The following is a 14401-nucleotide window of genomic DNA, read 5'->3' on the forward strand; positions in this document are numbered from 1 at the left end:
CCCCAGAACAGACAAGCCCCAAAACAAGGCCATCTAAGAATTGGTCCTACCGGCCAACGAATCCTCTTGGAGTTCTGTCAGTAAATCTCCTAGCCTTGGGTCTTTGGATGAGACAAGCAGTTGAAATCGGTAAGTACCAGCCTGAAGTGGGTTGAAATGAAAAAGCTAGAACCGTCATATGAATATTCGGGGAGGATGAAAGTACATATATGAAGAGAGAGAATGTGTGTGTGTTTGTGGGTTTACTTGGATCCATATTGTAATGGTGTCATGGGAAGGGAATTGAGGAGAGTTTGAGATTCTGGTCTCAGTTCTTTCAGTTATTTTGTGACCCTGGGGAAGTCACTTAACCTCTATGCCTTGTTAATTCCTCATGTGGAAAATGGGGATGGTGCTCCCTTCTTCACATGTTGGTGTCCGGCTCAAATAAGAGCAAGAGCTCAAATAAGCTCCTGGACATTACAAAGTCATATAGTAAAAAATGAGGTGTCCATACTCCGAAGGTAGCTGGCGTCTACATGATGCCCAATTGCTTGGCAGTTAGACTAGTGCCAAAATTGCCAAACGCCTTCTTAGCTCAGACCTGCTTGGAGTAGGCATATAGGCTTATTCAACACCATGAAAAACTTACTCAGAGCTTCAACAAAGGCATAGAACTTACAGAGTTCCATTTCATTCCCTCACATGTGTATTTAATGCCTCCTGGGAATAAGGCACTGTACTAGGCAGTTTGAAAGCATTACAGTTATGACTGAGGGGTTCTTACCCTCAAGGAGCTTATGATCTAGTGAGGGGAATGACATGTTTCATGACTATGTGCGATTTGAGACAAGATGGTGGCAATGCTAAGTTGGGCCCATCTGGCTGACTATTGTTAGGGGTCGGGCTCTCGTCCACCTTGTCTGGGAATGGGAGTGTGGGTTTAGGGCTGCTGAGGGACCCAGACCTGGCTCATTCTCCTCCCTATGAAATGAGCCCTTTCTCTCTTCTTTGGCATCTTAGCATATTATGGGAAATAATGTCTGAAAAGTTGCTAGAAATCTTCAGGTACAAGTTGCTGTAAAAATGTAAAGCAAGGTATAAACATTCTTTCAAATGATAGTACATTGTCCCCTTTGTAGAAGGCTAGATGATTTTTTCCTTTTTTCTTTTTTTCTTTTTTTTGGCAATTGAAAACAGTTCACTACATCTTCTTACACTGTCAGTCATAAGTGTCTGGCTGGCTGATTCAGTTGCTAAGAACGTGTCCAAGATAAAGTGGGTTTAGTATCAGCATAGAATAGTTAGCAAAGCATCATTTGTTCCCCCATCACAGTTTATCCCGGGAAGCTCAGCTAGCCATCTTGAAAATGTGTGCTTCTGTTTACAGGGGAGCCCAAGAAAGAGCCAGCAAGTAACTCTTGGATCCTTTTTCCCACCATCAAAGTATAATTCAGTGTATACATCATTCTTATAGTAAAAGCAGTAACCTCAGCCTGAAATACGGAGAACAGTCCGGTGTTGATATCATTGTCTAAGGAGACATTGGCTGACTTTAAATCTCTGTTTACTTAATACCTCCAAGTCTGGAAGCTGTCATTTAAAGTTCACTTTTTCTTGATCTATACAGCTAATTCTTGTTATAAAGATTTACCCAATTCTAGAAATTTGAAACGCTCTCATGTTCTGTTAATGTCTAAACATAGTGAGAGTTCTTTGACTTGTTTACTACATTTTTGAGATCCTAGAATCAGTCTTATTTCATGTGTGCTCTTGTCAGTTTAGCTGTCATCTCATCAGCTCTAGGTGTCTTGCAGCCAACCCTATTCTTTATGTAGGTATCTCAGAAACATTAGGAAGTTCACCCTGGAAATTTCCCCTGGGCTACATCTCATTCCTGTGTTAGATCCTCTAGTTTGATATGACAGGGATATAAGCAATATTGATGCGCTCACCAATTTATAATAATGGCCTTGTGTGGTTGGTGGTTTGGGAGCTTTACCTCTGGGTTTATTAGGTCATGGCTGTGCATCTGCCGGCCTGGGCTTTTGTTTTTGAAAGGAGGCCATTATTAGTTTGTCTCTCATTGGGAAAATATGCAAATAAGCAGTTATTTAGATTTTTGAAAGCAGACAGAATAATACAGACATATGGGTTGTCTCTGATGACACCAGATCTGATGAAAATATTTAGTGCAGTTGCTAATGGCTTAATAGATGATCTTTGCAAGTCGTAGGGCCAGTATTTCTGGAGTCTCACCCTTCACACACCTGGGTAGAGCATCTGTGGCAAATGGGCACAATTGGCATTTTTGATTGTATCCAATTCAACACATATGCCGTGGTATGAATTTTGGCCACATTAGCTAGAGTATACTTGAGCACCTGTCTTTCCCCTTGACTCCTGGAACATGCAGGCTGGCGGCTTTCTTTTGTAACCTACTGAACATTCTCTGAGGGTTTAGTTTGTCACCACATTAAGAGAATGCATTTTGGAAGAATGAGAGAATAATGACAATTTTTATAATACCTAATCATTTCATCTAAAGTTGCCATGCATCTTGATAAAAGTTTTCCTCTGAAGTACTTTGCAGCAAATCTCTGTGTCAAAAGGCAACTCAGTGAAGGGGTGTGTGTGTGTGTATGCACCTGTGTGTGCATGCCTGCCCTTGCACTTGGGGGGTGGGAGTGGGGAGTAGGGAAGAGAGCGAGAGAAAAGCGAGATAAGGAGGGAAGGAAATAGAGAGTTAATCTTTCTTAGTACTCTGAAAGAGGGGTGTTCTGGCTTCTTGGTTATCATGAGACAAGAGGCTCATTTCCTACTGCTGATGAATTTCAATTGTAATTACAGAGCATTGGTAAGCCACATTCAGTCCCAAGGGCTGGACGAGAAAAACACCATCCACAAAAGCCATTTGAATTCTCTCTGAAAAACCTAGTAGCCAAGTCTGAAAGCAATTTGTGAACAGATACAAACTGTTGCTGGTTGTCCATTCAGATTCCTCCACGATGCTAAGAGCCACGTTCTAAAAGTGAAATGAAATGGCCTGTGGCTGGATCCAGCGTGACCTGCACTTGCAAGTTTCTGCTGTGTTGCAGAAGCGAACGACAACAGTTAAACTGTAAAGATCAACAGTTTTTCGATTGGGTTCCTGGAGAATAATGGCACTTTTGTACAATTCTTGAAATAGAGCCTACAGCCGCCCCAAACAAAATAGTCTCTTTCAAGATCTTGGAAATAATGACCTCATAGGCAGATTGAACCGGCAGTCCATTAATAGTATCCTTTGTAGAAAGCTGTCTCAGGGGAGGGACGTGGCTTAGTAAATCGGCATTGTTTACAAACATAACAGAATAGAATCCCCCTTTTTTTCCTACGTTTGTGGAATAGTCGGAGACACCTCCCACTTGGGAAGCAAACACATTAACAGCAAGGCTTCCTTACAGGGCCCTACCCTTTCTCCATCGGTCACCTAAAAGTGTGCTTTGAAGCACTTGCTTTGAAGGTGAGTTAGAGATAACAAGAGTCTCCAGCCCTATTCCTTTGTCACCGACTCAGAATTATCTGGAATCGTGAGAAGAAGATGAAGATTGGTTGTGCCTTGTAAAGAGTCATGAAGAACTGATGTAATATCAGGATAATTTGAGCAAAACCAAATCTGAAATGTCTAGGTAAACGGAGTGATTATTTGCTTCATGTTCCTATTGTGGAAGTAGATAAAGATTCTTCAATTTCATTTCCATCTCTGTAAAAGAGGTTTATTCCAGCCCCTCTTATAATCCCCTGATAAGCTGAATGGAATTAAACCAATTCCAGTTTGCTGGGCAGTAGAAAGGTGTACCATCTAAGCTGGGTCCCTTGCAGAATGCCTGTGATATAGACCACAGCAAGTGTGTGGTATTCAAATTTTGGGCAGGGATTTCTAGTCTACTATAGGAGAATATAGTGTGAATTTTATATCCCAAGTAGCCCTTTTTTCCCGACCTGAAAAGAAACAGGGCATCTACCTTTTGAGTCTCTACCCAGAGAGAATATTTAGGAACAAAAAAGGCCACTGTTACCCACACCTAATTATCCAGAACAAAGGAGCCTAGTATTCTGGATTACGTAGGTGCAGTAGAACCCTGACTGGCTCAGACTCATACTTGCCTTATTGTGTAAGATCAACTTTGTATATCATGTTAAAGAGGGTATGTATGTTTCTCTGACTTATGTCATCTCAAGTTAACTAACATGTCCTCAGAAAATAGGTATCATCCAGAATGCGGTGGCTTTCTCTCCCTGTGAGACACATTTTTCACTATTTTCTAGGTATTACCTAGAATCCTCAGTTCTTTTGCAATAACCTTCAAACTTCATTATTTTTACCAACCTAGATTCTGTATATTGAGCTTTAGTTAATAATCACCACATATCCAGGCATTATTTTTGAACCCAGAAAAGTAAAACAGACAAAGCACACACAGAGAAAATAATCAGTGCTTTTATTCTGGTGGCAAATTCTTCTTAGTGACCCTAAGGGTTAAAACCCTGAACCCGTCTGATACAGAATACCACTGGTGAAGTCAGTCTTAAACTCACTTTTCTTCTCGAGAAAGAATGAATTTAGAAGGATCAAAATCAAAACGTGAAAGGGAATGTAGACCCATTAGCAGTGATTTCATATATTTACCAGCAGTATCTATGAATATAATTGATCCTTGACATCACAGTTTTTCATTTTACCTTGTGCTATAGTTTCACCCATATAGGAAAATATGAGACTTAATCAAGCTGGTGGCGACAAAACATTTACTACTGATATTTTCACTGTCATGATTCCTGAAAAAAAATACAGATTTGGTCGTAATTCATTAAGATAATGCAAGGCATGACACTTAGGCAAAGGAAAAGAAAAGAGATCTCTTGTCCAAACCAAGGTCAAAGCAATCATTGTTAGTTGGCAGTCACCTGTGCAGATGGAGAAACTATTAATTGATACTCAGCTATTTTTGAATACTTACAGGCTCTATATATTTGAGAAATTTTAAAACAGTAAAAATTTCCACATAACATAATGTAACTTAGAATTCATTACTGAAAGTAATAACCACATTGTAACCACTGAAGGGCTGAAAAGAGTTACGGTAGATTATTTCTCATTATAGCAGGTTTTTGTTGTTGTTGTACTTAGGCTGGTTAATAGTAAATGTTATTGGAATAAAGTGATAGGCCAAGTTGTGTATGGGGAGCTCATACACTCCTAAATTAGTGCCGGTTAATACTTGATGAAATTACAGAGATTTTGTTGCAGTGGGATTTGATTTTCCTTGTATTCGAACTGGAGATTCACTTGGAAGGTACTCTTTTTTTTTTTTTATATATTGAAGTATAGTTGATTTACACAATGTCGTGTTAATCTCTGCTGTACAGCAGAGTGATTCAGTGATACACACATATATATATATTCTCTTTCATACTCTTTTCCATTATGGGTTATCACAGGATATTGAATATAGTTCCCTGTGCTCTACAGTAGGACCTTGTTGTTTATCCACTCTATGTATAATAGTTTGCATCTCCTAACCCCAAACTCCCACTCCATCCCTCCCCCGCCCTGTCTCCCCTGGAAGGTACTCTTCATGCCTGACTTGCGATGGCAAGTGTCAGGGCCCTAATGGAAGGACTTGAATGAGAATGGGAAGGCAGCTGGAAGCAGAAACATTTCCTTGTGGAGTTTGTGCTTTTCTAGTTCACTTTACCCTCCAGTGGGATGAAACCTGAATGTACTGAACCCTCAGCACAAGATACTAAAGAAGAATGAAATTAAGAGCAGATAAGTTGTTAAAACGAGACTGGTTCTTACCACACTGTTACCCCTGTCAACTCCCTTGTTCCCTGTTCCAGGACATAAAATATGACAAGGAGGAAGGTTATGGTGTCTCCTCATGAAGCAGTCCTCTCCTTGGAACTCCTCTTTGCTCATGGTGGCATTTGGCTCTGCTTTATCTTCTTCCTGCTCCTTGAAGATGGGGCATTTCTTCCCCTAGCAGTCCATCCCAACTCTGCTGAAACTACCAGGTTTACTAGATTGTTTCTCAGGTCTTTCTCATAAAACAGTAGGGTGTGTTTTGTTAATCAGGTGCACACAGGTAAGAACCAGACGCCAAAGGCATCCCAATGTCAAAGCAACTAACAGATGATTGTTGTGGGCCATTAAGTGTCAACAGCCAGGCCTGTGTCAATTCCAGACTCCAAGGAGGTTGTGCCACCTGACCACGATGATCATGAGGATAGAATTTTTAAAGAAGAAAGATTGGAAATTGTTCATTAAAAGACTGAGTGGACAGCAGAAAATAGAGTGTCCCTGGGGGAAAAGGAAGGGACCTTAGGTGTTTGTGTCTACATATTGAAAAGCCATTCATTATTGCCTTCGCTTTCCTCTTTGGGGAATTACATCGTTGGGCTTTAGGTAGGCAGCTCCCTTCCCTCTAGAAAAGAAACCCCTCAAAATTGTCAGTGCCAAACCCGAGACGACATGAGATGAATGCTTTTGTTTCTAAGATGTTAGACTCCCCGTATTTACCAGGTTGTCTTTTAGACCTCCCTTAACTCCTGTTTTCTCCTCCTCTTCTTTAGGAGCTGTGCAATCAGTTGTAACTGAAAATGTCTGACGGTCTGGATAATGAAGAGAAACCCCCAGCTCCCCCACTGAGGATGAATAGTAACAACCGGGATTCTTCGGCACTCAACCACAGCTCCAAACCACTTCCCATGGCCCCTGAAGAGAAGAATAAGAAAGCCAGGCTTCGCTCTATCTTCCCAGGAGGAGGGGATAAAAGTAAAGTATCAGTGGCCGGGCATTGAAAAGGGGCTAGTTTATTCTTTCATTGTCACTTTCTTTCTCGAGTAGTCATTTCTTGAGCATGGGCTGTTCAGGGCCTGCCTGACCTTTACATCTACACCTTCAGAGGTTGCATTTTGTCAGAGGATAATGTTTGATTGACTTACTGTGGGTTTACAGAAAATACACTTATGCTGTGTTTGCCTTTCACATAGCATTGAATTCATAGTGGTAAGCCAAGGGAAATCATAGCAACAGTACTGTCTTAAATATATGAATAGTGACTTTCTTTCTGATAACTTAAAGGAGAATTTATAGTAATCCCTTCCTAACTGCAAGTTGCCCTTATTGGGAATTTGAGTATAGGTGGATTTACTTCTGTATACCTTTTTGACAACCATGAAAATTTTGAATTGAGTATACGGAAGTCAGTCCAAGTGCCCCATTATTGTCTCTCTGACTATATCACAAGGTGGGAAGAAACTTCTGAGCTATTTGTTTCCTCTCCCATTTTTCTGCCTGTCATCCCCTATACAATCAGCCCTTTTTGCACCGGGTATCCCAACAATATACTATCATTTATCCTTGTGTTGTTCATAATACCATTTGGTCCTTAAATACCATTTGGTCCATAATACCATTTGGTCCTTAAATGTTAAACTTTGTAACATCAGGGGATATAAAATCTCTAGTAAGTAATTGTCAGGTTGCATTAATTAGCATAAAGCTTAAACATGGCTTCTATAAATGTGACTATTGCGGCGGAAGAGAGTAAAGCCAAGTACAAGGACTCCGGCACCAGAGAAAGTTGCTAAAGGGTAAGAGGGGTGATGTCTCTTGAAGAGAAAAGGGACATTCTTGATCTTCTCAAAGGTAAAACAGATAGCTTTATAGGTCGTTTATATGGTATTAAAGAATTCATACCATATGGAAAGCTGAAATTCTTATTAGGGCCAGTATCACCTCTTGTAGACCTGTGTCACTTAAGAGATGCTTTATCCCTCGTGACCCAAGGATGGAAGAGATGGAAATGATGTTAAACCTCTGGATTGAAGACAAGCAAAGGAATAAGAAAACACTTTCCATGCAAGGGACCTGCCATCATGCAAGAAGAATTTTCGAAGACGTGTTTTCAGACACCGAAGTGGGTCCCAAAAAAGTATTGCCAGGAGCAAGGGATGGTTTGAGAAATGTATGGTGCACCATGACCCGGAGACCAAGTCACCTGATCCTGCAGCTCCTGTGTTGTATCTGCCACAACTGTAGAGAGCGACTGAAGAGGGGGATTATGGGCCTGCACGAGTCTTTGGTGCTGTCGAGACCGCCATGCTTTGGAAGCCCTTGAACAATCCCATTTGCCCTTTTGAAGAACACGAGCCAACTGGTGCTGACATGAGGTCAGCCAAAACAGAGAGGCTGCTGTTTCTGTTTTGTGCTAATACTGCAGGTGACCTCATAGTGAAACCATTACCACTCTACAGAGGACTAGGCCCGTGTCTTCTCAGAGGAAAGTCCGAGCTAAGTGGCCAGTATACTGGCGTGCAAAGAGAGAAGCCTGGATGACTCACTCTCGCCTTAGGAATTGTTTGACCAGTGCTTTCTTGCGGAAGCTCAAGACTACTTACAAGAAAAAAAGTCTTGAATTCAAAGCCCTACTGATTCTTCACCGTCCTTTTGGTGCCTCAGATGCATTAGCCAATGTGCATCCCGATGTCAAGGTTGTCTTTAGAACCAGTTGCTTGTTTCAGGTCCTGGAGCCCTTAGATCGGTGTTTGATCCAGCCATTCAGGAAGACTTAGGCCAAACTAATGTATAACTTTGTTGTTCAGAATCTCACAAAGGTTCCTCTGTCTGAAGATCCTAGTGCATGGGATTCCTACACCATCACCAATGCTGTATTCTTCATAAAATAGGCAGTAGATAGTTTAACAGAGCCTGTCATTAATGTGATCTGGGAGAAGATTTGGCTAGGGATGGTGAAATATCTTTCAGTGTTTTCTCCTGAAGACAAAAAAATCTTTGGATGAAACAGAACGTGTAGGTGAGGGTGAACATTTGGCACAGGAACGGTCATTGGCTGAAGTTGAATCTGAACTGGTTGATGCTGATTGAAGTGATGTGCTTGGCTGCAGGACGACTCTCAGGAAGGTCCTGGGGCCGCAGAGGTGATTATCATAAGTGATGATAAAGATAATTAGGAAGCTATGGCACTGCAGACAAATACAGTTATAAGCAACAGGAGAAAAATTTTAAGAACAAGATTAAATCCTCCCCCAAGAAAGTAATGAAAAAATGGGTACCTTTGCATGTCAAATCTTACCTGTTCAAAGCTTGAGTGATTTGGCAGAATTCAGTAAAGAGGTGCTATTACGCCTTCCAAAAGAAATCACACTGGCCAGAAACCATCTTCGGCAGAACTTAAATCATCAGGTGGTGCCATTTAATGCCATTGCTGGACAGCTGATAAACTGCCTTCGTACAAAGCTTGAATGATCTAATTGAACTCTATAAAGAGGTGGAGTCTTTTTACAACACCGTGTTCGGAAGAAAGCAACCTCAGAGGAGCCAAAATCATCGAGTCGTGCCATTTAAATATCCGTGTCAGACAGCAGATAAGCTGCCTTCAGACAAACTCTAATGGTTTAATTTGAGCTCTATGCAGAAGTGCTAAGCTGTCTTCAGAAAAGACTTGAGAAGACAGAAAGCATCTTCAGAAGAGCCAAAGTCATTAAGTCATGCCACTTCACTTCACTTGCTTGGTAGGGCTAAAGCCCCAAGCAAGTTGTTACAACCTCAGGACTGGACTTTGATGAAGGCTCTGAGAGCACGGAGATCCATGATTTGGACTAACAGCCCACCTCTGGTCATTGCTTCACTGTCACCCCCATTTTCCACTGCCATAACGAGCGGTACATCCTCACCGCCTCTGGAAACCATCTCAAGATCTAAATGGAAGCTATACAGAGCCTATCACTTTTACTAATTTAAGCTATGTAAACTCTCGTTATTCTTTTTATGTAATGTACTGTTATTGTTTTACTGTGCAAAAAAATATTTATGAGGGCGTTCAAAAGTTTACGTGACCTCAGTTCCCCTGCCCTTTATTTCACCTCCTAAAATTATAATTTCCTCAGCTGAACTCTCCTACCTAGGTGGGGGGGGGTCATTCAGGAACTTGATCTTCATAGGTAAGGAGGGGTTACTATTTCTGTGCTTCTACCTCTTGGTGATTACTTGGATTATACCACAGTCAGTCTTGAATGAATGGAAAGAGCCCTGGACTTGGGTCCTGGAGACCCGGTTTCAAGTCCAGCTCTGCCACTGATTATTGTGACTTTGTGCTAATCACTTAGTTTTTTTTGATCCTCAGTTTCATCACCTGTTAAATGAAAATAATAAGACCTGGCCTCCCTAGCAAAGTATTTTTGATAATCAAATGTAATTCTAAATGTCAGAGTGCTATTAAAAGTGACATTAAAAAGTGCTAAATAATTGTGAGGTGTTATTACATCTGTATCATTCTGGAACTTACAAACAAACAACTAAAAAACTAGGTTTTAGAATTCTTTTTTCTTTTTTTAAGTAACTTTGTCCCTAACTAGAATTTATATGTCAGTTATAGGAAATTTTAAAAAGAAAGTTAAAATTACCCATAATTTCACAAGCCAAAGATAACTAACTGGGTTGGTGTTTTTCCTCCCAGTTCTTCTCATCATAGAGAAATTGTTCATCAGTGATAAAAACTTGGAAAATAAAGACAAGAATATAGAAACAGTAAAAATCACCCATATTCACAAATCTCAGAAACAATGTTAATATTTTAGTGGCTTGATTTCCAGACTTTTTTTAATGGCTATATATACATATACTTTTTTATATAGTTAAAATCATAACGTATACAGTTTTATATCCTGCTTTTTCACTCAACATTTTATCATGAACACTTCCCTATATTTTAAAAAAGCTTTCATAAATATAATTTTTGATGGTATATAACATTTCATCATATAGTAGCATCATGGTTTACTTAACCATTTATTTTGTTCATTATTTGGGATCCTATCCAAATTTTTGTCATAAATAATGTCACACTGTCTATTTCCTCAGTTAAATGAAAATACTTGCTTTGGTGACAGCAGAGGTTTTTGTTTGTTTTAAGGGGTCTCTTTAATAGCTACATTTCATTGACCAAATGGAACTTCAAGAGACAGGTAGAAGAAAAACAAATAGTAAAAGTAATTTCCAGATTGAGGACCTGTCTTTGTTGGAGGCCTTTCCAGGAGCTGAATCTTGGTGTTAGAGCAAAGTAAGAGGGACAGTTTGCCATGAAATTATGATGCTTCACTTTACAAAAGTTTTCAGAATTTAGACCAGGAAAAGGACATCCTGAACAAGTGGTTTGATGTTCCTTTATGGACCCTGTGAAGTGTGAGACTGATCAGGTTTCTCTTTTGTTGGCTGCTAGAAAGCGTGGAGCCAGATGTATGGCCCCTGCCTAGCGCTTGTAATGGGCCTCTATGGTATGTATGCACTTTGTATAGCTTTCTTCCAGGCTCCGTTTTATGTGCCTATCTTTGTTCTTTTTTTTTTTTTTTCCTTTCACTATATCGACTTTGAATTTCTGCTGCTATCATGCTGTATTTTGTGTATTCTTGTAAGCCGTCTTATATCTGTTTTGGAACAGGGTGGGGAATAAATACATGGATGGGTAAATAAATACATGAAAAAATACATGAATAAATAAAACAATAAGGCAAAGGCAATGAGGCAAATGAATCAGCCAGGACTCTGAAAATGGCATAGTATCTCTAAAAATAATCAATGTTAAGTACTGGAAACTTGGAAGAACATGTGGGAAAGAAGCAGGTGAGGCTGCCTTTGGAGGTGACGTGTACTATGTGACGTCTGTGTCTTCTGAAGCGTGCTTATGCGTCTTGTGTCTTGTGCTGTACTAGAGCATTAGGTGTGCTTCAGGGGGCATGCAATGCTGTATGAAGGGCTGTGTCTTCAGTGAGCACAGTTCATGTGCATTTTGTTTGTGGGAAATCGAGAGATTTGGGAGCTGGTGAGCCTGCAAATGGAGGTGAAGGCCCCCCTTCCTGGAGGCGTACGAGGGGATAGTTGGATAAATCAAATCAAGGCGAATAGGAAGTGATCTGTCATTTACCGATTAGTTCCTACGTGCCAAGCTGTGTGACGGGCACTTTCTGTGTATTGAGTCTTTCCATCCTTACAACTACTCTGTATTAACCCCTTTTTACAGATGAGGCCATTTAAGCTCAAAGCGTTTAAGTAGACAGCCTGTAGGGTCACATAGCAAATGATAGACGCCAGAAATCTCCCAGGTGTCTCTGACTCCAAACCCTATGCTTGTGCTACTCTGTCACACTGCCTTGCAACAGGACAAAGGGATAGGTGGTAAACTATGTTCCTAGCATCCAAAAGCCAGCAGTGGCTTTCATTTTTCCTTAAGAAGATGGCAGTGCACTTTGAAACATATCTGAATTTCAGAAGAGGGGACTTTTTATTGCCACTCAGGAAGAAAGAAAACGTTTTTTCATGTCTTTTTGGAAAGAAATGATGGCAAGAAAATATTCTTGACAAGAGAGATGTGCTAACAAACATTTGATTTGGGTGTTTGATGGGTTAGATTCTCATTTGGTATGTGTACTTTACTGGCTTACATATTGCTTACTTCAGAAGGTTGAGGTTCTAAATTGAGTGTGTTCATATATGTGAAAAAGTTCTTTTTTTTAAAATTTTATTGAAGAAAAAGTTCTTAAAGTGCCGTATAGTTTTGTTATTGTATTGCATACACATTATTGTGATAATTCCTAGAGTATGTTGTCTTCTATATACACTACACAGCAGGAAGCATTACTGTGCAACAATTATATTAAAGAAGACTCAGTTATCCTTTATGATCTTGTTACTCAAATGTTTTGGTCAATACACGTTATTAACTTTCATCTAATTAATGCACAATAAAAAATACTTAGTGTGATAACTAGACTGAACAGTACGCAGTCTTTCTTCGGTGATGCTGAAGACCCTTTGGGATCTTGCAGTAGTTCAAGGTTATTTTCATTGCACTAGCTATGGGTGGGAGTCTCAATTAATTAAGGGTTCTGTTAGCAGAAAGTCAGATGTCAGAGACCACTACATCCTGAATGGTGTTTACATTCCTCTTGGTTCTTCAAATGTAGACCATACAGCTCAGCAAAGAGTGCTGTTTGGAGGTCACTGCCCTGCCCTTTGGGGAGCCAAAGGGCACGGCATCTTGCTTGTCCTCCATGGTCAGTGCTCTGCCCCGGAGAAGAGCCTCCTGTACTACTCCTTTACTCCTAGAAGTCCTCTGTGTTTGAAATGGGAAGAAGGTGGGGTAAGGATACACTCTATCTACTAGGACCTGAGCTTCTACTTCAAGGTTCGTAAACAGGGAAACTGGGCACAAATATGGTGGCCCAGTAGAACCAGCAGACAAATTCGAGAAAAGTATGGAATGTGGGATTGGGAGATAAATAGATGAAAGGAGAGAAGCAACGGGGAGAAATACATTGAGAGAGGAAGTAGTGTATGAGAGGGAGATTAGGAGAATGGAGAAGGTACAGGAAATGGATGAGAAGAGAGGAAGACAGAAGAGAGATGTATCAAACATTAAGATGAAGGGTTGCAAAGAGAGTGAATTTGACACCAGCTAAGGGATATGAAGTTGCTTTCCTCAAAACAAATGAGGCCTTCCTCCACCCCTTTCAAACTTATTTTTGCCCTATATCATTATCCACACGATCAGTAGTGTCCAGTTGAGGACATGGCCTCATATTTGCCTTTTGTTTTCCAACATTTTCCATTGAAATTGTTGCATGTGTGAATTGGGTGTAAATGAGAGTTGGAACTGGTGTGTGTTGCCTGGAAGAAGATACGTAAGAGTCAAGTTCATAATGATTTGCCAGAATGATCACTTTGGCTGAAAGTTTTTGAAGATGATACCACTGAAGGTGATGGCTGTCTGCGTGTATGTGAGTGGGAGTCACTAAAAGGGCTCACATGGGACCATCATTTCCTTTTCCCTATCATCCTCATGGAACACCCAACCTCTGAATTGGGCTTGTAGCTACTCTTGCAGAATTGGGTACCACTTGGAGTTTTTATCTATACATTAAAGGCTGCTGGTTTATGGAGAGCATATATTGTTTTTCATAGCCACTGAAGACCTGACAGGAGGAAATGGGCTTACTGTTCCACCAGAGGGAATGGAACTAGCCATAAAGAAATTCCAGATATGCCGATTAAATATTATGAATTACCAAAGGTGAAATTTTCTAGGTTCTTTACGGGGGGGTGTCTCAAGACTTTAGCAGGTTCTACCTGAAGGCAGGTGAAGGAACCTTCCACCGTGGGCCTTCCCAACTATATACTTCTGGCATTTGCTATTATAATGAAAGACGTAAGAGCAGTGAATGTTTAAGATAGCCCAGTTTAATCTCCTTTCTTCGTAGTTATATTTGCAAGGACATCATTCATAGCATGGAAGTGCTGGGTTTAAGAAGTGACAGATTACTTAATTCTCCAGCAAACACAGTCACCCTGCTAATACGT

General features: G+C 40.5%; 1 protein-coding gene across 2 annotated transcripts in view; it reads left to right on the forward strand.

The window, feature by feature from the left end:
- Window positions 1–14401, forward strand: part of PAK3 (p21 (RAC1) activated kinase 3) — a 277117-nt gene that overhangs the window by 178275 nt on the left and 84441 nt on the right. For both annotated transcript variants that reach the window (XM_082377247.1, XM_082377246.1), the window contains one exon: window positions 6598–6799. In XM_082377247.1, the coding sequence (XP_082233373.1) occupies window positions 6625–6799 (175 nt within the window). In that variant the 5' untranslated portion in view covers window positions 6598–6624. The remainder of the gene's footprint in view (window positions 1–6597; window positions 6800–14401) is intronic.

The sequence above is a fragment of the Balaenoptera borealis genome (genome assembly GCF_965194805.1).
Source record: "Balaenoptera borealis genome assembly, chromosome: X".
NCBI classification, from domain to species: Eukaryota; Metazoa; Chordata; class Mammalia; order Artiodactyla; family Balaenopteridae; genus Balaenoptera; species Balaenoptera borealis.